Source organism: Amphiura filiformis, chromosome 14, assembly GCF_039555335.1.
Source record: "Amphiura filiformis chromosome 14, Afil_fr2py, whole genome shotgun sequence".
NCBI lineage: Eukaryota > Metazoa > Echinodermata > Ophiuroidea > Amphilepidida > Amphiuridae > Amphiura > Amphiura filiformis.
The window spans coordinates 21,208,547-21,232,048 of NC_092641.1; the positions used below are offsets into that span (position 1 = coordinate 21,208,547).

The following is a 23,502-nucleotide window of genomic DNA, read 5'->3' on the forward strand; positions in this document are numbered from 1 at the left end:
CGAGAAGAAATTTTTTTTAAATACTATCTTGGATGATTTGGTACAAAGAATGTCACAAATAGACAAAATACAATTCTGAAAGCAGAAGTTGTTACAATTAATTGCGCTGTGATTTCCACATACTAATAAATAATGGATTACTATATAAACCGGTCCTATATATAGAAGACTCTTATGTGATTCTCCGAGTGCAATTAGAGACAGTCAAGACCATGGCACACAAATATTGATAACACTGCCCTCTATAGTTAGCATCAGACAAAAGGACTATTTGTAGGTATCTTGGATTTATCAGTATGCAATAATCACATCAAGATCATATTTAGATCAGACTTTGCTGGTACTGTAGCTACTTCCTCTTCTTGTTTCCCATTTTCATAGGCAGGAACATTCCTCAATGTGCTACAGGCTGTATCAAAATGATTGGTACCATACCCATCAGTTTTGATGGTTTTGAAAAGCCTGCTTCTTCCAAATGCAACATTGGGTCTTTTTGAAATGACAATATTTTAGACTAATATGACTGTTTATGACATTAATCAAAAAAATATCTGGATCCTATGTTGAATTTTGATGTGGCAGTCATGTCCATCACTGGAAATTGATGGATAGGCCCTACCAATCATTTTGATACACCCTGTATTCCACTTGAACTCTGTATACCCTCTATGGAAGACATGGCCTTAATCTTCCATGCAGGGAGTATAAGTTTCAAATGGGGTTACCTGACAGGGCAACTCCATTTGAAATCTACACTCCCTGTGTGGAATATTAAGGTCATGTCTTCCATAGGGGGTATATATAGATTTCAGCTGGAATAGCCCTATCAACCTGTTACTACAGCCCAACCTCTCTTATCCAGTCTCTTTCATTAAGATCTCTCAGTCTGGCTGATAATCTTCAAATACAAGATTACATCTCTCATCTGGAAATGTTTTGGTTTACCTGGAAAATGTGCATGATTCTTTGGAGAACCAGGGGTTCCTTATAGAGCCGCCCACAACGCCATCTGTGTAAATCACCTAGATGGAGGCACTCGCAGAGTCCTAGCGGCCTGATGGCTTGTATGCATCCTCTTGGTCTTCTGTTACCACCTGTTTCTGATGCTGATTGAGCTAGAGTTGTTGATAGCCATGGCCATGAGAAAATTGACTGTAGAGTCCTATCGAATTAATCAAACAAATTGAAACAATACCATTACTATAGGCCATTTGGCTTCCTCGAGAGAGAGTGACACCAAAGTAGGTAACATTTTCATTATTCGATATACTCCCAAGTTTCTTTATCTGCCAAAGTGCAGAATTAAATGCAGTCTTCCATAAGCCAATTTACCCAATAAAAGAATTTTGGCACAGCGGGTGAAGCATGTGAAACAAATTCAGATAGTGTTCTGAGATTTCAAAAGTGCATGAATTCTGAGGTTTGTTTTACTACAAAACGAGGGTGTGAATTTCACGGGCGACAGGAAACTCAGAACTGACTCTGCTTGGCTTAATCATAGAAATCCAAGTTTTTACATGACATGGTAACAAAAAATAGTACAGAGACCCTGCTTCATAAGAGACAATTCTTACCTGATTTTGAATTTGCTAGGAACTCTTTTTTAGCTTGGTCTCATTTTCTAACTGGTACAATGTTACAGCTGCAAATTAAAAAAATTGAAATGAATAGTATCACACTTTGTCATTAATATTAGACGACAATATTTTATTGAATTGTTTTGACAGAACTTGTAGAAAGTACTCGCTATCCATTCATTCATTTATTCCCTTTGTTTTCTACCTCACATTCAGGCCCATCACCCAAACATTCTAATTCCAATCATCCAAACATTCTTATTCCAAGTTTTGATTTCAATTTCTCCAGCAATTTGGATTTTAGAACAAATATGGGTATCACATACAGAAGCCCCTTAGAACATTACATGACATACAGAGTGGTAACCAACAAACTATCATGAACAAAATATGAATTATGAGCTTTCACCCATTATCAAAATCTGCATTTTGATGGGATAAAATGGGGGGAGGCTGGTAATAGGGTCACAAACCTTTTTAAATTATGAAAAAAATATATTCATGCGAAATATCATTATGTTTTTGTTAAGTCATGCATGTATGTATGTGTGCAAAATACCCCTACGTTATGATTTCAGTTATGAGATGCACATGCACTTGATAATGACAGAACTTTGCTTTAGTGTCGCTACAAACAATCTTTGGTGCCATTTAATCGATGTATTCACAAGTTATTGTCCCGCTATCATGATAAACTCATGATTATGACTATAGGCCATTACCACTACTGCATACCACATGGTCCAACAAGGACCCCCAGCAAAGCTTTTTTTAAATCCTACCTACATAGTACAAACTAACTCATACTAACCATAGATAGATAGAGATATATTAATGTACTCACCCTAGCAGTCCTCTTCCAGACCAAGTTTGAGGCACTAGCGATAAAACCTCCTTTTTGTCTCTTCTTAACACCACAACTCTCACAGATTGCTAAAAACATATAAAATCAATGAAACCATACATGTAGCTTAGCACAACAGATCCACATTGTTTGGGGTATAGCATTGACATTTCACAAGACCACATAATTGCTGTGTGCCCACTGTTCCACAGCAATTTCTCATGCAATTGAAAATGCTAATTTTAAAAGGTGGGTTAAGTCACAAAATCATGAAAATGGAGCTACACATAGCATCAGTTTCTGCTACAACGGCGTTTTACCTACACCCCATTCTCTTTGCAAATTTCATTGTAAAATAATGCAGTAGAGCATTAAAACTGAAAGGATAAGTCCACCTCCTTGCATACTACATCTGGGGTGTGATTTGCAGCTTGTGAAATATCCAGAAAATAGTTTTTAAAAAATCCAGAAAAACAGTGTGAAATCGGGCAAAAATACCCAAAACAGGTGGAAAATCAATAAATTTGCTTACATTTTGGCCACAAAAAATCCCGAAAGTCTGGAAAAATCCAGACAAATCACACCCCTGCTACATGGACACAGACAAAAGTACACTCAATCAATTATAAACACATTCAAATGATTTGTTTAAACTTACCCCCTGACTGTGCTTGACCACATTGCCGATATCGTGTAGACTTTTAAAATTTGCCATTGACACAGAGCCAAATTCAGCAACCTCGTCACCTATACTCAGCCCCTGAAGGTGAGAATACAAACAATTTTACTGTGTTAAATTATGGACATTTTTCTTAAAATTGATCACAATGATGAATAAATGCAACAGATTTATTTAGCATATGGCCATGCGTTTTGAACTGAACACCCAAAAAGGGTGGTGGTGTCACACTTTTCACCATGATCGTTTTGTTTTTTGAGAATATCTTTGAAAGTAAAGAAGCTATGGCAATAAATTTGGTACCAAATGAAAGCTAATATATCAATGATGAACTATGGAAAGTTACATGAAGGTATCTTGAACAGAAGCAGAATGGCATTCAATCCAATGACCCAAGTCAGGGGTGGTGGAGGCAGCGGCTCATGAGGCAGCGGCTCACTATGTACAAACTCAATGGGAAATTTCAATTTTGGTACCTCGCAGTGCAAAAATGTTAACATTTTCTTTAAAAACTAGTGTATATCAATAAATTTGGTATCAAAAGAAAGCTGACATTGTTATCTGAACTTTTATTCTGTAAAATAGTTGAAATAATAAACTGCCTTGAGCTAATGATAGGGGCATGTGCTTTGAACTCGACATCTAAAATGGGCGAGTGGCATCACATTTGTCACTGTGGTCATTAGTTTTTTTAATGTATCATTGGAATAAAAATAGATTTAATAGTAAATTTGGTATCAAATAACAGCTAAAACACCAACTATTAATTATGGAAAGGTGTCAATAAGATATCTTGAACATCTATAGAATGGGACTCAATCCAATTGGCCAAGGAAGGGGTGGTGGAGGTAGTGGGGCACTCTGCACAAAACTGTAAGCAAAGTTTTCATTTTGGGAGCCTCATAGTCGGTGCAAAATATGTTGCTATTTTCCTTTAAAATGAGTGTTCATCAATAAATTTGGTATCAAAAGAAAGCTGACATTAATATCTACGCTTTTATTTTGTACAAAGTTAAAATAGTTGGCTGCTTTAGGGTATATGATAGGCCAATGTTCTCCAAGACAATAAGAAAAATTAATTATATTTCTGTCAATTTTTGAAGGGTTGTATTATTTTACGAAAGTGATAACCCCCATACATTTATATATTGCAGGAAAGCCCTTACTCTGATCTATCAGAAAATGATATAAAATAAGATGCAGGGGTAACACAGAAATGTTAGTGACATTATACCGCTGGACCACTGTCAGTTGATGTTTTGTCTCATTCACATAAATGTAGCATTAGAACCTTACATCTGACAGTGTTTCTGAGTGTCTTGTTGGATTCCTTGTTCAATTTCCTTTCAGAAAATGTATACTTTTATCATGCTGGGGGTATGGTTTGAAAAATATGGGCATTTGAAGGTGAAGGAGTGTCGCGAATTTCAAAAATCAGTGTGTGACGAAAAGTCGGCGAGGTTAAAACGCATGGCCATATATCTATTTCACAAAGACTTTCAACATAAAACCATACTGAATAAATCATAACTGATGCACCGTTGGTCTTCAAAAATACTTTATAACATTCTTAAAAAATGAGTATTTTCATGTACAAAGTATTCTTCTGGATGTTATCTGCATTCAATGCTAGTTAAAGTCAATACATACACTCGAGTTCAAAGTTCAACTTCATCAAGTCTCACTTACAGCTTTCTCCGCAGGTGACCCCTCTGATACCTGGTCCACTTTAGCAAATGGGATATGCTCTACCGGATTCTTGGCACCGTTCTTGGGCGGTGGAATCCCTTGTGCTCGCTGGTCCCTTTCCAAGCTGTGAAGCTCATGTAGCCCTTCTTCTATCTCGCCCATCAAGGCTTTGTGGTCATTCTGAAGGCCTGGAATTAGGAAACAGGAAATATTTATTATACTTTAATATTGTACACATAGCAGATTGAAAAATTTTGTTCTGAAGAAATAAAAAGGATGGACAAATGACTGGGTCATTTTTCATTGTTTGGGACTCTGCAGTGACTTATACATTAATTGCATGCAGAGACAATGCATCTTTGTCGAACCATTAGATCTCATAACCTTGCCGTTGAAATTCCAAGATCTAACCTCAAGTGTAAGTCATGAGCAGTCCTTCATTCCATCTCGAAATGCACTCACGCCTCACATTTGGACCAGCTTCAAATAGGAGGTTAACAGCTATTTAGCTGCAAACCGTCTGCTTTTCCGTAATGATAAAACATGTTTTAAAATGCCTTGATATGTTTTGACATATATTTTTTACAGTGCTTCAGAATGGTGAAACCATTCTATAAGTGTGGTGAAAAGTGTGAAATTTGGCTCAGATGTAGTATTCGGCCTGGTGAACAATTCTAAGGGGAGGGCCAAAAATATTTTGTCCAATATGGCTGACACAGAGGTCATCAAACGTTATACAGGGAAAAAATTAAAAGTTGTTCATCAACTTGAACAACTTTGAATTTTTTTTCCTGTATAAAGTTTGATGACCTCTACTGCCATCTTGGAATGAATTTAATTTGGCCCTAGATCCAAATTTGTTAAAGCATATCAAGAGCTACATCTGTGCCAATTTTGGGGCTTTTCACCAAATATTAACAATATTTTTACTATGATTCACCATTCTGCAGCACTATCATATATAAATTTGGGAGGACAGGTTGGTGATGCGCCAAATGTGCCTCACATGACTGCCAACAGGTTTGATTCCCTGACTTCCTCTTGAATTCTAAAATAGGTTTTCGATATATACATGTATACCTGTCCCATCATATCAGGTTCAGGCGGATGGATAGACTTTGCGATAGTCGATTTTTGAGAAATAAAAATGTTATTTTAATCATGATGAACGCATTCAGTTGAACTCGAAATTATACTGATTATTTATTACCGGTACATCAAAATACTAGCATAAAATGTTATGAAAAAGTTTATATAATTATATTTGTGACAGTAAAAGTTTACGTAGGCTTATATTATTGAATGCAACATATTATAATGGCATAATTATTATGGCACTTCAATACTGAACAATTCTAATTTTAGAATCTGCCAGTTTATTATCTGAATTAAAAATCGACTATGGACTTTCACTTTTAAGCAGAACTTTACCCCGGGACTTCGTTCTCTAAAACACACTGTCAATCATACTTGTTTATCAATCAAATCTAACCACAAGACTAAGCATGGTGGTACAATACGCGCTAGATGCGTACGTTCCACCAACTTTCGCGCCAGCACAAAAGCGCCGCATTCCCTGGATAGTTGTGTACCATGTATATAGTTAATGGTACCAGTACGTGTCGGGAGGATTTAAACAATAACAAGATCTGGGCGACCATTTACAAGCCAGATTCATTTAAAGATGCATTACATCATGACCAATTTTAGTTAGGCCAGAAATTGGCCTAACTCTCCATAGAGTCCTGTGTTAAAAATGTCACCCGCAATCCAAAGTCAGTAGTCCACTTGGGAAGCTAACAAACAGAGGGGCGCGGTAACTGAAAAGATCAGTTGTGAAAATCTATCAATTGTGCACACATTAATTAAATCAGAGTTTTAAGCTTAAATACAATATCCAGAGTATGCACAATGGGCAAGTGGACTACGGAGTAGTCTAGCGGATGGACAGATACACAGTCACAAGGACCCTACTTACATATGATGTTGTGTCTTGCTGTTCTGACAGAGTATACATCAATATCATTACGTGGGTAGCCTTCAGCATCTATTAGAGCACCGGTCATGCCCACATTGGCTTGCTGCAAATGAAAAAAAAATACAGTATACACATGTGATCATTTTATTTTCATGATGCTTCTTTTAAGTAGGCTACATACATTTACACATGTGTACAGAGGCGAGCTACCAAACTCATAAATGTATAATTCGCAAGACACAACAATTGAAAGCCATAACACATGTTGTGACTGAAAATCTTGGCATTTATGTGTAAGTGAATAGGACAAAATTGAGGTTCTTGTGACTTGTGGTTCTCATTGAATACTTGTAAACATGATTAGATAAAATTAATAGTTGAATAAGAATAAGGCCAAGTAAAAAAAAAATTAGATTCTCGTCCTAACTTTTTGAAAAAAGGAGGATGAGGGCACTTTTTTTTTTTTTCAAAATGGCTCGATCCAAAATGGCGGATGACATTTTTACTCAAAATTACCATCGCGTTCATGAGATTCATTTCAACATGGGGACGCTTTTTGCTACAAAGTGGTCATCACTTGTTTTAAATCTAGCTAATAACCTGAATAGGGTAAGGTACTCATTCAGACTGGAAACAAATACAAAACAAAATACAAAATATTTTCAATAAACAATGATTTTCTCTTTTTCTCTTTCAGATAAAAACAAACCAAGAAAAAAGATGCGTCTCCTAGATTTACAACATATCAGTGTGGTCTGGGGAATATATTGACAAATAAAATCAATTCCAGCTCAAAATGTCATGATTCCCAAGACCATTCTGAGAAAAAACAAGAGTTTTACTATTTTCTTCTTTTGACAATATCGTTTTATCTTTTTGCAATGATTAAACACTCAATGTGTCAGTGTGATCTGGGGAATATATATCTTGACAAGTATACTGCGCCAATAAAGTATCCTTACACTTGAAAAAATAGTCACAACTTCCAAACTCAACAATATTGGGGTAAATTATTTTTCTTAATAGATGCACTATTTAATCCTGCACATTATGACACCACATTGAATCCAATGTGACTTCAAGAAGCAAAGTTACAAGCATTTGATTAGACGAAGGTCCCGTTTTAAAAGTGACAAACTGCCCTATTCAAAACTCCACAGACTAGACATCTGGTCTGAGAGTGGTGAATGGCTAATTTATGCGTTTGGCTTTATTTTAAAAACAAAAGGAACAAAAGAAAACTGAAAAAAAGAACTGACAAATAAACTGAAAGTGATGAAAAGTACAGAGAAGTAAAAACTGAAATAAAACTGCTTTAAATAACGCTTCATTGAAGAAACTGTGTTGTCGCTTTGTTGCGCTTGTTGGAATCTTTTTGCGCCTTGAATAGGCCAATTTGTCACTTTTAAAACTGCACATTCGTCTATTCAATTGCTTGTAACTTTACTTCTTGAGGTCACATTGGATTCAACGTGATGTCAAAATGTGCAGGATTAGATGGTACATCAATTGAAAAAACAAATTTGCCCCAATATTGTTCAGTTTTGAAATTGTGACTATTTTCCCAAGTGTAAGGATATTTTATTGGCGCAGTATATATTAAAAATCAACTCCAACCAAAAATGATTCCCAAGACCAATCTGAGACTGTTCATCTTTTTGTAATAAATGTTCTTTAACACTTTTATTATTTTTGTTTTTAGAAATGTTTTCTATTTACAACATCAATGTGATCTTGTTGTTTACTGTTTGGTACTTGTCGTCAATTGCATCTTTGCTGTCAAATTCTCCACTAGCGTACTCATTGAAGAGATCCATCAAACTCTGATTTGCATCTTGCACTGTTCGGCCATACCATGGTTTCAGAAATCTGTGTGAAGTGCCGTTTGGCTTACGTATGCACACACACACAAAAACCATCGTGAAAATGTATTTTCTGCTAAGATTCTGCAAGATTTAGATTGGTATTTTGCGCTCAGAAACTTCCGTAAACATTTAAAAATGGCGGATATAGCGTGTCTTGATCTTGTAAATACAACGTATACTTGATGTAAAAATTGCTATCGGGTTTCGTATTGACACACACAGTTAATTCGATGATGACTGGCACTAATTAGTGCATCAACTGTCCGGTAAAACAACAAATATTTTTAGACTCTTCCACATATAGCGTAACAAGTAGTGTACATGTAGACCGTGCAAACTACGCTTTGAAAGTCGGTAAAGAGTCGCGATCAGGAGACAAGTGAAATGAAACAAGAATACTCTTTAAAAAAGATGTTTTTGGGGGTTTTTTTGGATGCGGCAGCCAAAACGCATGCGCGCGAGGACGAGAAACTAACATATTTTTTTACTTGGCCTAATGAATGATCAAGCTTTCATTTGAGGTATGATTTGCAAGTATAGCACACAATTTGGCAATGATATAATTTAAAATTCAAAAAGATGTCATGTCTCCCATAGAGAATGCACATACTCCACTACCGCTTATCCACTACCGCTTATCCACCAGGTTTATCTTCGTTAACATTTTGGTATTTTTCACTAATTAAACAAACTTGCATTCCAAATTGAGAAACATATTTGAAAATTAGAATAATCAGGCTGTATAATGAGCCCAAACTTGATGCAATTGGACCAAGAATAGCCCTGTGACAACAAGTTAAATCAGAAAGAGGAGAGCAAAATGTAACGTCACCAGGTATTTTGGGGTCCCACCATAAGACACATGACCGAAATAGTTAGGGAAGAATACCTTGGTGTACATTTGAAATGTAATTTCTGGTCTTTGCACATGGACTTCATGTCTCCCTATTCCACACATAGTATTTTATGGCTAAATTTTTGAGCACGAAGGGCCATTTTACAAAACTTTCGCAAATGTTTCATGAAATGTGGCTTTCATTACTTGATAGTATCAAATATTATTCAAATGCAGATTTTCTAAAAATCATGCAGGTTGGAGTTTTGAGGGTCAAAATCCAAATTTTCTTCATTTTCCTATTCATTGGATTACACAGTTAAGACAGGATCTTGGATCACAAGTAAGCTTAATGAAGCCCGCCCTCACATGTTCAAAATGTGATCATGTCTTTAGTCCTTTACCCATATTCTTTGGCATAAAGATTTGAGCTATTTTTTAGAGCTGTTTTTGGCACCATCATTGTCTAAGTTTCTTAATGCTCTTTACAGTGATACCTAATTTATATATGGCCGTGTGTCGTGAACTGGTGTTCTCAATCGGGTGGTGTTGTTTCATATTTTAGTAAAAAATGACTTATTTGTAATAAGCAAGCACCTTTAATCATTTCTAATGCCATCAAATTTGCATTCATTTTAAAGCCTATAGTGTCCTCCTTAATTTGATACCAAACTTAATATTCTGAGGTTTTTAATTAAAAAGTTGTAAGTAATTAAGTAAACGAAGACGCAGGGTGGTGCAATTGGGATACGGAATTGGGATACGGCACCATGTAAAGTCTATGGGAGAAATGAGCACTCTGCTCATCAAGGATTTTCTTTATTACAACAATGAATAAAGTCTTTAAATAAGATACTGCCTAAAGGCCTAGAATGTACTCTTTAATTTGGTACCAAATTTGATGTTCTGAGATTTGAAATAAAAAAGATTTAATTAATTAAGTAAACGAAGACGCCGGGTGGTGCAAAATTGGGATACGGCACCATGTAAAGTCTATGGGAGAAACGAGCACTGAGCACTCATCAGTTCATCATGGTTTTCTACATTATAACAATGAATGAAGTCTTTAAATCTCTACTTTTATACTAAAGATCTATTTGTTTTGTGATAATTTAATTAGTTGATTGATTAATTAATTAATTAGTATTAATTAATTAATTAACTTTAAATTAACACGGATCTTGGGACACCGAAATCTGAAGACAACCATCTCAGGGGTTTTTTTTAACTGCCATAAATCAATTGTAATTGATTTTAACAGGCCTGTATTAAATAGCCATTAATTAATTAATCTATCAACTAATTAATTAATTAGTATTAATTAATTAATTAACTTTAAATTAACACGGATCTTGGGACACCGAAATCTGAAGACAACCATCTCAGGGTTTTTTTTTAACTGCCATAAATCAATTGTAATTGATTTTAACAGGCCTGTATTAAATAGCCATTAATTAAATTAATTAATTTAATAAATAAATTATTAATTAATTATCTAATTAATTAATTAATTAATTAATTAATTAATTAATTAATTAATTAATTAATTAATTAATTAATTAATTAACAAACAATCTAAAGGTTACTCTATATATCCTGCTTATACAGATAATATTCAATTAATTAATTAACAAACAATCTAAAGGTTACTCTATGTATCCTGCTTATGGGCCATTCTTCGGTCACGTGTGTGACATAACTAGGGGTATTTCACACTAATGCTCCTGTGCCTGCTTTAAAAATAAAACAGAAAACACCATATCTTTTGCATGATAGTTACACTAATGTCTATGCTTTTCAAAAATATTTTAAATTTTTTCTTACGTTGTGTTATTTTCGTGTCAGGGGTCAACAAAGGGTCGGTCACGTGTGTGACATCAGACGGATGCAAGTTTTTGGATTTTAAAATTAATTTCTAAATTTCTGTGAATGTTTAAGGACCTACATATTCATACTAAATGTTGTAAAGCATTGATATCTTGCAATTGCAATGACGCCAACATTGACAAGAAACATTCATGCCTAGCTGTGTTAATTGAGGGTTTGATACTAAACGTTTGGTAACGTGTGTGACATTTGGTTTTGTTCGTCTGAATGTCACACACGTTACCAAACTTTTGGGTGAACAATTAAAGTATTTTATAAAAGCAAATTTGTTTCCAAATTTATTTATTAAATGCCCTATAACCAACTAAATGTATTGTTTAAGGAAAAACAATGGTGTCATGTCAACAATCACTTCATACAAACCTTCCATTAAAACTGAAATAACTGGATGGTGACACAGAAATCCATATTCTTAGGGGTAGGGGTAAAACATGGGTCAGTTTTTGCTCTTTTAAGAATATTTCAGGTGATATTGAGCTAAAACTTTGTGTTTAGGTTCATTTTGTGATTTACTTTTATATGGCAACTACAAATCAGGTAAAAATTACATGTTTGGATTTTTTTCTTCCATAAAGTCCATTTTTAGCCTATTTTTGTGTACAATCAAGGTTTTATCACATTTGTGAGGACGCAACCACAAAATGATATCATAGCAGCAAGGTATCAAGAATGTTGTTATTTATTTTGGTGCCAGTGGATAGAGGAGACCCATAGCTAAACATTGATACCAAAATTCAACCTCATAGGGTGCTCTTAATGGAATTCCATGGCGGAGTTTGTACGTCACACACGTTACCAAACTTGTCACACACGTGACCCGGTCACGTGTGTGACTTGTTAATTACCATGAATTACGTAAAAACTAAGAATAATAATTTCCATTTAGGAAGCTGGAATGGAGGGTATAATCAGTCTACCTTTTGACATGAAATATTAAGTTCAGTTAATAAAATCTTTTCTGATGGCAAAAACAATTGCATGTTTTTGGTCACGTGTGTGACATACAAAACCAATTAATTTGTTTCGTTAATTACGCGATTGTCGTGGTTTGAAAACAATTTCAACAGTTCTAATTTGTTTTAGTTGCATCATAACAGCATATTTATCAGGAAATTAAAAAAACATAATTATAAAAAGTTAAAACTGCAGTAAGTGTTAAAATGGCCCAAAAACCTTACTTTTAGACCCAAACCTAACAATTATGTTAATTTATGCAAATTAGGGTGTTCGGCGATTAATTTTTCATGAAAATTACAGTTCTTAATACTTTGAACTGTACTTGTCACAAAAAAGTTTAAAAATAAATGATACCTACAATTTGATTTTTTTCAAATTAGTTTCATTTTCTGAAGAATGGCCCTTATACAGATAATGCCGGGATATCAGGGTCCAATCTGACCTAAGAACTGGTCAATATGGCGCACAAAAATTAAGAAAAATAATAAAATAGTATGTCAATAATAAAATAATGATGATGAATGGACGATGATGAACAAATTACTTTCGATATAAATTTAAAAGTGGCAGAGCAGGTTTAGGACATGAGCCAAAATGGGTTATTCCAGTTGAAATCCATAACCCCCATAAAATAAAAAACAAAACAAAAACAAACAAACAAACAACAAAAATCATGACCTTAATCTCCCACACAGGGAGTGGGAATTTCAAATGGGGTTACCTGAATGAGTGACTCCATTTATAAATAAATAAATAAATAAATAAATAAATAGGTACAGACCCAAATTTTATATTTGCTTAGCCTCATTCATAATATTGGAATTTTAAAATTGGACATTTAAAATAATATGCACACATTTATATTATAAATGATTATATTATAATTGCTCACTTCATGTGAGATATTAAAGAGTGTCAAGAGTAATAAAAATTCAGGTGAATTTGGTAGGACTTGGGTGATGACGCAACCTCTCTGGATAGTATAAAAGCAACTTTGCCCAAAAGTATTGCTAGGAAGAATCTGAAGTGAGTTAAACTTGTAGTTAATACATGTACCTGTAGTTTTTACATGTTTGAAGTCAACACAAGAGATTGGTTCTTTTAATTTTTTTAAACTGAGCAAAATTTACGTCTTTTATGTCGGCATGTTTCGGTGTACTGTGACATCACACCACAGAAAGTACCCTATTTAGGTGTAAACTTATCAAAGTAAACATTTTTAGGATGGTTGTTGCTTGCACTTTATAAATGTAATAATGTTTTTAAGAATACACTAAGATGTTAGTATAAAGAGGCCCTTTTAGCAATTCAAGTATTATTTTTGTATTTTCCTCAAATTTTTATGGAAAATTTTGTAACGTGTCATTCCGTGTATCAAAAAAGTACATCAAGTAGGGGTAACCTTATCAAAGTATACATTTTTGGGTGGGCTATTGCCTCTACTTTGCTCCAATAATGTTGTTTTTTAGATAGGTGCTATGGTTTGGATGTAGACTGCCTAACTAGCCTGTATCTCGTTTCGGCCAAAGAACGTCTGTAATACATACCTGTTTTTAATGACTTTGCAACAATGTTTCTATTGTCGGCAATAACAGCTTGCATTCACACTTTTGAGTTTATATGGTGAATTTTCGTACACATCATAAATAAGTGAAATCAGAATATCCTGAAAGGAATTTAGGTAAAGAATTCAACGACACTGACCTCGCAGCAGCTAATGTTTTCATGTAAACATGGCGTCATTAAACATTTTTAGCCTACGTTTCGTATCCTACTACCGGATCGTTGAAACAACAAAACCTCAATCCCCGGCCTCATTCACGAATTCACTCACCTTCCTACACCACCAGTGGAAATAAAACTCGAAACATCCCGTGTTATTCCTCAAAACTACATGCACCTTCATTAATAAAAAATTGAAATCCTAGTAGAAATCCGTTATCGAAAATTGTTTGATATAAAACGTCACCAAAAATAATTTTTCTGAAGAGTAGATACAGCGTGTCAAAATGGCGGCCGCAGTTGCATCCCCCAGCTTTGTATCGTGTACCCAGGTCACGGTATGTCTCACGTGACGAACAGTCAAGGTCAGAGAACAGCGCAACCTGTCTGCTGTAATATAATGGCTCCGCCCAATGAACGGCGCTGTCAATCATCCTTATTGCCTTTGTCGAACAGACTTTTACGCAGGTAAGAGCTCACGCTGTCCTCACTTTTAGGATCGACGAGCGTCAGGCCGACACAAGCTGGTTGTGTAGGAGACTATCATCGTGATGCCCACGTTGCAACCATTGGATTACGGAAGAAATAGTCATACCAGGACTGAAGCAAATGTGGCCATTTCTATGTTTGTACCGGGTATGTACCGGCCATTTTTCAACACGGAGCTAGCGGAAAATACTGCAAATTCGTCCAAGGTAAGCAAAGGGTTGGGGATCACTCCTCATCCTCCAAGCAGGTGACATAGAGATAAACCCTGGCCCCCGCACCCCAAAGTATCCTTGCGGTGAGTGTACCAGAGCCTGCTCATCATACCGTGGTGCTAAGGCTAGCATCCTTTGCGACACATGTAACTCATGGTTTCATGCAGAGTGTGTTGGATTATCTGACGACATGCTTGATGTGCTCGGCAGATGCGACATGCCATGGGAATGTTATAAATGTGGTACACCAAACATCTCGTCTGGCCTCTTTGATTCATTCATCCTGAATGCTGACTCCTCGATTACTTCAGGGCAGTCTAGCTGTAGTTCCACTAGTTCTACTCAACCAGGATCTCCTCTTGCCAAATCATCCCCAACCAAGCAACCTAGCATCAATAATGCAAACTCAATTCACAATTTGCGTACCTTGGAAATTAACTTTCAAAGTATATACTCCAAAAGAGAGGAGTTTTGGTGTTTAGTTGATGCTACAAAACCTGACATAATCTTCGGGTGTGAAACATGGTTAAAACCATCAATGACCTATGGTGAAATATTCCCACCGGGCTATGATCTTTATAGAAAGGACAGGGGTGACCTGGTGACAGACATGGTGGAGTTCTCCTGGGCGTGCACAACAGCTTAAATAGTCACCAGTTGAACATTGACTCTGGAGCTGAATTTGTTGCGGCTAAAATAATTAATGGGAAAAATACCATCATAGTTGGTGCCCTGTATAGACCCACTAACAACGACCAGCAGTATATGGATGAACTTAATAGAACTATGTTTGAGATATGCCTACAAAATCCTGGTGCTTCCATCTGGTTTGGTGGTGATATAAATCTCCCCGACATAGACTGGACTCATAACCGTATCATCTCGCACCAGTATCCGATTGCCATCAACCAATCATTTCTCCAGACCATAGCTGATGCGGGCTTAGAACAACTGGTTGACTTCCCCACCCGTGGAGATAACACTCTAGATGTGATACTTACCAACAGGCCCACACTGACCAACAGATGTGAAGGTGCCCCTGGTCTGAGTGATCACGACGTAGTCTTCACCGAGATGAATGTCCAAGCTCAAAGGCGTAAGCCCATACGACACAAGATTCTCTTATGGAAAAGAGCAGATTGGGATGCAATCAGAAGCAGAGTCAAGAAGTGGTCAAAGAATTTTACAGACCAGTACTCAGTTGAAACCCCTGTGGAACAACTATCTGACAAGCTTCAACAAGAACTTGAAGAGGTGCTGACTGACCTGGTTCCTTCTAAATCCAGCTCAACCCGTCATGGCCAACCTTGGCTGAACACTCATACCAAGAGAGCAATCAGACGCAAGAAGCGTGCTTACAGGAAGGCAAGATATACCAGAAAGGAGCGTGATTGGACACGCTTTAACAGACTGAAGAAAGAAACTAAGAAAGTCTGCAGGCAGGCGTACAACAAATACGTTTATGACATCGTAAACAGTGATCCTGGTGGCAACAAAAAGTTGGGCGCAATTGTGAAATCAAAACGCTGTGACCAGCTAGGCGTCTCACCGCTGAAGGAGAAGGGGATCCTCCATACAGACCCCAAGCAGAAAGCTGACATACTAAATAGGCAGTTTTCCTCGGTATTCACCGACGACTCTGAATCCGCAATGCCTGACTTGGGTCCCAGCCCTCATCCTTCAGTTACCAACATCAAGGTATGCCGCAATGGGGTGACAAAGCTGCTTAAGAACTTGAAACCTCACAAAGCCACAGGACCAGATGGCATCCCTGCAAGGCTTCTCAAAGAGACAGCAGAGGAAGTTTCACCAGCACTAACCCTACTGTTCCAAGCTTCAATTGACCAAGGTGTTGTGCCTTCCTCCTGGAAGAAAGCCACTGTTGTTCCTATTTACAAAAAAGGAAGTCGTTCATCAGCAGCTAACTACAGACCGATCTCCCTTACTTCAATCATATGTAAGATGTGCGAGCACATAGTCCATTGCGCAGTGATCAGACACCTATCGGAGTATAACATCCTCTCAGATGCCCAGCATGGGTTCCGGAAGAAGCGATCCTGTGAATCGCAGCTCATAGTCACCCTCAACGACCTGTCGAAAAGCTTGGATGAAAAATCGCAAGTTGATCTTATCCTGCTAGACTTCGAGAAAGCTTTCGATAAAGTGAGTCACCGTCACCTCCTCAGGAAGGCAGAATTCTATGGTGTCCGTGGTAACATCCTGGACTGGACGAGGGACTTTCTGCAAGACCGTACACAACAAGTCTTACTCGAAGGCCAGAGGAGTGCAGAATCCAAAGTGACATCTGGTGTGCCGCAGGGAAGTGTCCTTGGCCCCCTGTTATTCCTAATATTTATCAACGACATGCCAGACTGCGTCTCCACCTCTACCACCAGGCTTTTTGCCGACGACAGTTTGCTGTACAGACGCATATCTTCTCCTGATGATAGTACACTGCTCCAACACGATCTGGATGCTCTTGTAGAATGGGAATCTAGATGGCTCATGAAGTTCAACGCTACCAAGTGCCAGGTCCTGCGTATCACAAACAAGCATAAACCTATCAACAGATCTTACACCATCCATGGCCACGAGTTGGAACTGGTAGAGTCAGCTAAATATCTTGGTCTACATCTGGATTCCAAACTGAAATTTAACACACATGTGGATGCAGTATCCAAGAAAGCCAATTCCACCAAAGCCTTCCTGTGTCGCAACCTCAGCCACTGTAGTAAAAACATCAAAGAAACCAGCTACAAGACATTTGTAAGACCCATCCTTGAGTATTCGGCTACTGCATGGGATCCTCATACACAACGAAACACCAACAAGTTGGAACAGGTGCAGCGTAGCTCAGCAAGATATGTCACAGGAATATACGACAGAACTGCTAGTGTAACAGCAATGATGGAACAACTTCAGTGGCCCTCACTTGCCTGTAAATGCAGCCGATTGAGCAGACTCCAGATGATGTACGAATCAGGTTTGGCCTCATTGACATCGAGTGGTCCAATTATCTTACTCCATCAACATCCAGAACCAGAGGTCATTCATCTCGTTTCCTGTGCCAACACTGCAACTTAGCTGCCCATTCCAACTCCTTCTTCCCAAGAACAACAAGGGACTGGAACAGCTTGGAGAGTGATCCTGCAGCTTTCTCAACCCTCAACGCTTTCAAATCTGCGCTGAGGGCCCAACAACTCTAGCATCTTACAGTCAGCTTTTTACTCGCACATGTACATATTGCACCTGATATTTTTGCACGTGTTGCTCCACGCATGAGCCACCAACGCAGTGTGATTATCCATATCTATATGTGGTCTGCACTTTAACGGAAGGAAGGAAGGAAGGAAGGATCACATTTTTAACTTTGACTAAACTGTTTCGGAGTTAAGGCACGCTAAAAGTAGACCATTTCGGGGGCTGTATTTGGTGTACATGTGACGTTTTGAACAGAGTAAAAAATCGACCACTTATTCGCTATTGCTGAAGTATACCCGCCGAATCATGTACCAATACACAAGGTATTGGTACATGAGATCAGGTATAGGTTTGGATGTTACATGTTTTTGAGGAGGTGCTACTTTTTGACAACTTTTTCATGCATATTTGGATTTTTACCTGATTTAGACTTACCCCTACTGAAAATTAGATGCCATTTTTGGAAAGATTGGACTTTTTCCATTCAGAAAATGTTTACTTTTGCTATAATATAGGATCTATAATTTGGAAGTTATGAATGTTTCAATGGACAATGCAAAATGATGCGCGATCCTAGAAATTTACTAACGAAACGCAAAGGAACACCACTTCAAGACACACGGCCATATGTTCCTTGAATAAACCGAAAAAGTGTCGTCCTCCCTCTACATGAGGAACAAAATCGGTACCCTAATAACATTCCTACATGAAGTGCATTGTTTGGGCTTCCGAATTTTGATCAGTGCGAGCGAGACAAAAATGAACTGCAATTTATGCAGTTTACATAAACAGACAGTTTACATAAAATGTAAAGATTAAAATTCTATATTGAACTTCCTTCCTTCCTTCCTTCCTTAAAAGTGCAATGCTCACATGAGTGAGAACAGGCGCACTGCGTGGTGTGCATGGGCCGGAACAATAAACGTAGCATGAAACTGAAGACAGGTGCAAAATATATACAGATGTGCGAGTAAAAACTAGGCTGGTGATGAGACTACTTCAGTAGAGAATCCCTCAACATGGTCTTAAAGCTGTCGAGAGATTGGTAGTTTGCTGGATCCACTGGGAGCTTGTTCCAATCCCGGATGGTGCGTGGGAAGAATGAATTAGCAAACACTGAAGAGTTGGTGTGGGGTTGCAAGAACCTGGATGAATGACCTCTGGTAGATGAACAATGATGGATGAGGTATTGGTTCCATGTGATATCAACCAGGTCAAATCTGATCTTGTACATCATCAGTAGGCGACTGCAAAGGCGTCGGTCCTGGAGAGATGTCCAGTTCAGGTTGCGGAGCATTGAGGTGACGCTACTTCTTCTGTCGTAGATTCCTGTGACAAAACGGGCAGAATTCCGTTGCACCTGTTCGAGCTTCTTTGTATTACGCTGTGTGTGGGTATCCCAAGCTGATGCTGCATACTCCACAGTGGGTCTGATGAAGGTTGTGTAGGCTGCTTCCTTAACTTTCTGACTGCAGTGGCTGATGTTGCGTGACAGGAAAGCCTTGGTTGAATTTGCCTTCTTGGTGATGGTGTCCACATGAGTGTTGAAACTCAGTCTGGAATCAAGATGGGCCCAGATACTTAGCTGAGTTGACAGTCTCCAGTGTGTGGCCATGGATGGAATAGGACGCTGGAGTGGGCTTGCGTTTGTTGGTCACCTGCAATACTTGGCACTTTGTTTCGTTGAAGCTCATTAGCCAGTCAGATTCCCACTTCTGGAGAGCGTCAAGGTCATGTTGAAGAGCAGCTGAGTCCCCTGGAGATGTGATGTTTCGGTAGACGAGGCTATCATCGGCGAACAGTCTTGTTGTGGAGTCAGAGACACAATCAGGAAGATCGTTGATGTAGATAACAAACAACAGGGGTCCTAGCACGCTGCCCTGTGGGACACCAGATGTCACAGGTGCTTCAGGGCTCTTACTGCCATCAACTGCGACTGATTGGGATCTGCTGGAAAGAAAGTCTCTGATCCAGTTGAGAGAACTACCATGGGCCGTAGTGTTCCACTTTCTTCAGTAGGTGACGATCACGAAACCTTGTCGAATGCCTTCTCGTAGTCTAGGAGAATCACATCAGTCTGGGATTTGTTGTCCAATCCTTTGGCCAGGTCATCCAAGGTGACAATGAGCTGGGTCTCGCAAGATCTTCGTTGGCGAAATCCGTGTTGTGCGTCAGATAGAAGCTTGCATGTGTTGAGATGACGAAGAACGGCACAGTGCACGATATGCTCACATAGCTTGCATAAGACTGAAGTGAGGGAGATTGGCGGTAGTTGGCTGCATCAGAACGGCTGCCCTTCTTGAAAATCGGAACAATCTGAGCTTTCTTCCACTGGGATGGAACCTTGCCTTGATCGATGGAAGCTTGAAATAGAAGAGTCACTACAGGAGAGATTTCTTCAGCTGTTTCTTTCAGTAGCTTTGTTGGTATGCCATCGGGTCCAGATGCTGAGAAGGGCTTCAGGTTTCTGAGCAGCTTGGTAACACCATTCCTGTCTACGGTGATGCTATCCATGGAGGGATGTTGTTTGTGATCAAGGTCAGGTACAGTAGAGCCGTCGTCAACAGAAAACACAGATGTAAACTGCCGGTTGAGTATAGCAGCTTTGGTCTTGGGGTCAGAGTGTAAGAACCCACCTTCCTTCAGTGGAGCAACGCCCATCTGGTCACATCTCTTCGACTTAATAAGGCGCCAAGCCTCTTATTACGCCTACTGCTAGGATCACTGTGCACTATGTCATAGATGTACTTGTTGTATGACCTTCGGCATGTCTTCTGGGATTCTTTCTTTAGATGTTTGAATCGAAGCCAATCCCTCTCCTTGTTGGTTTTACTGAGCTTTACGATAGGCTCGTGCCTTGCGCCTGGTGGCCCGCTTAGTGCTGGAGTTAAACCAAGGTTGGTTGTGTCTGGTTGAGCTCAATTTGAAGGCACACAGTCCTCTATGACTCGTTCCAACTCGTGTTGAATGGCATTGGCTAATTCCTCTACTGGGGTGGAAGTAGTAAACTCAGACGTGAAATGACTGGCCCATTTCTTGATTCTGTCACGTATGGCGTCAAGGTCAGCTCTTTTCCACAACAGGATCTTGCGGCGAACTGGCTTTCTTCTGTGAGCCCTTACATTAACATCCATATAGATGACATCATGGTCGCTTAGGCCTGGTAAACCCGAGCATCTGTTAACCAGGGAGGGTCTATTAGTCACTATAACGTCCAGGATATTATCGCCTCGTGTTGGGAAATCGATCAACTGGTCGAGTCCTGCACGATCCATGACTTGGAGGAAGGACTCATTTATTGAGATTCTGTACTGATGCGAGATGATGCTGCCGGTGCTCCAGTCAATGTCTGGAAGATTAATATCGCCAGATATCCAAATCGCAGCTCCTGGGTTGTTCTGGCACAATTGAATGATGGTACGGTTCAATTCGTCCATGTAGTCTTGATCATTGTTTGTTGGACGATACAGTGATGCAACCACAATAGACTGCTTGCCATTAAGTATTTTTGCCGCAACAAATTCCGCTCCAGTCTGAATGTCAATCTGGTGGTTGTTAAGGCTGTTATGGATGCCCAGTATAACACCACCATGGCCGCCATTTCTGTCGCAGCGGTACATGTCGTAACCAGGTGGGAATACTTCTCCTTGGGCGATGGTTGGTTTGAGCCATGTCTCGCAACCATAGATCACATCTGGCTTAACTGCTTCAACCATACTCCAGAATTCTTCGCGTTTTGAGTAGATACTCTGGAAGTTAATCTCCAATAAGCGGAGGTTTTGAAAGGATTGCTGTTTACCTTGTTTACTAGGCGATGACTTGGCCAATGGTGAGCCAGGGTGGCAGGAGCTGGTAGAGCTGGACGTTGAATGGCTGCTTTGACTGCTCATAGACCCGTCGAGGATGGTAGAATCAAAGAGCCCAGAAGACAGGTTTGGTAACCCGCATTTGTAGCACTCCCAAGGTAGGTCACATCGACCAAGGGCATTGAGGACTACATCAGATAATCCCACACACTCTGAGTGGAACCAGGCATCACAAGATTCACAAAGGATGCTGGCTTTTGCTCCTCTGTAGGAAGTGCAGGCCTTGTTACATTCCCCGCAGGGATATTTGGGTGGCCGGGGACCTGGATTTGATTCCACATCACCTGCTCGCAAAGATGGATGAGTCTGAAGTTTGGGCACACGGTTGTTGTTTAAGGTAGATGGAGAACAATATTGCTAGGTACAAGCAGCATATAATGATACATGGTACATAAGGAACTCAGGCATTGAGTTTTGCAATGTGACAGGTGTGCTGTAAATCGCACGCCTGGATAACCCGAGGTGTGCTTTTAGGTGTGCTGCAAATCGCACACCTAAATAAACCAAGGTGTGCTTTTTTCAAAACTGGTGTATGACTATGATTTCATTTTCAGCTAAAACTTAGCAATTGTGACAACATACATGTACTTTTTTTAAATGGCCATGGTAAAAGCTCTGGGGTAATGAATGGTGTATACTGCATAGATGTCCCTGGACTTTGGACTTATTGCTAGTGTCATTTTTAATTTTTTTTTTTTAATTATTTTTTTTTTTTGGATTTAGAATGTCCCTAGAATGTCCCTAGAACTTTAGAATGTACCAAGAATTTTTTTAATTTAAAAAAAAAAAAATTACAAAAGATTTTAAAAATTATAAATTCTTGTTTAAAATAGGCAAATTTGTAAATTATGTTCACATAATAATCTATGAATGATTTTAAAATGCATTTGTTTTGTATGCTTCTTTACTTCATAAATAGGTTGTAATGTGAACATCAATTATAAATTTGCCTATTTTGAACATGAATTTATAATTTTTTTAAATGTTTTTGTAATTTTTTTTTCAAGTTTAAAAAAAAAAAAAAAATATAAAAAAAAAAAAAAAAAAAAAAAATTTTTAAAAAAAAAAAAAAAAAAATAAAAAAAAAAAAAAAAAAAAAAAAAAAAAAAAAAAAAAAAAAAAAAAATTTTTTTTTTTTTTTAGGTGTGCGAAAAATCGCACCCCTCGGCGTATTTTCAGGCGTGCGGCGCGTGCGAATCGCACTCGCACGCCTTAAAACTCAATCCCTGAGGAACTAAGTTATTCATCTTGACATACGTAATATTGGATTTGACTTCAATACAGTCATACATTGAGTTACACTGGCCATGGTCAATAGTTTGGCGACACAGGACATCAGCAAAATACGACATCAGTAAATTAATGGCAGTATTTACAATTACAACTGTGATGTCTCAGGATATTCAGTACATTGACATTTAATACATCAAAACACTCCAAACATGGTAGTTCATCATGATGTAGTTGGCATGGTAATTGGTAAACAACATGGCAATGATAATGATGGAGGCAGGCATTTGGCAGGAGAACTGGCTTTACACAACTATATCAAGCATGCAAACTTATCATCTTACCGACTCGAGTAGCTGCTGTAATTCTTTTATTTCTTTCTCAATTGCATCTTTTTTCGCGATAAGTGCATGCACTCTTTCTCTCAAGGACGCGGCCATTTTAAGTTGCTAATTGATAACGTAGGTGGCG

The 23,502-nt window shown here is 38.3% G+C and overlaps 1 protein-coding gene across 1 annotated transcript; it reads right to left on the bottom strand.

The window, feature by feature from the left end:
* Nucleotides 1-206: 206 nt before the first annotated feature.
* On the bottom strand, nucleotides 207-23,471 carry LOC140168966 (26S proteasome non-ATPase regulatory subunit 9-like). Its single transcript, XM_072192273.1, has 7 exons — nucleotides 23,376-23,471; nucleotides 6,768-6,870; nucleotides 4,790-4,977; nucleotides 3,080-3,181; nucleotides 2,422-2,510; nucleotides 1,575-1,642; nucleotides 207-1,162 (listed from the first exon to the last, which is right to left on the bottom strand). The coding sequence occupies exons 1-6, from the start codon at nucleotides 23,469-23,471 to the stop codon at nucleotides 1,615-1,617; spliced, it is 606 nt and encodes a 201-aa protein (XP_072048374.1). The 3' UTR covers nucleotides 207-1,162; nucleotides 1,575-1,614.
* Nucleotides 23,472-23,502: the final 31 nt, after the last annotated feature.

Bases quoted from the DNA above. Each gene is read 5' to 3' on its own strand.
- LOC140168966 (XM_072192273.1), bottom strand. From the start codon at position 23,471: ATGGCCGCGTCCTTGAGAGAAAGAGTGCATGCACTTATCGCGAAAAAA. The intron at 3,182-4,789 runs GTAAGTGAGACT...TCTCACCTTCAG, and splicing joins GGTCACCTGCGGAGAAAGCT to GGGCTGAGTATAGGTGACGA. The intron at 1,643-2,421 runs GTGAGTACATTA...TTTAATTTGCAG, and splicing joins TCTGGAAGAGGACTGCTAGG to CTGTAACATTGTACCAGTTA.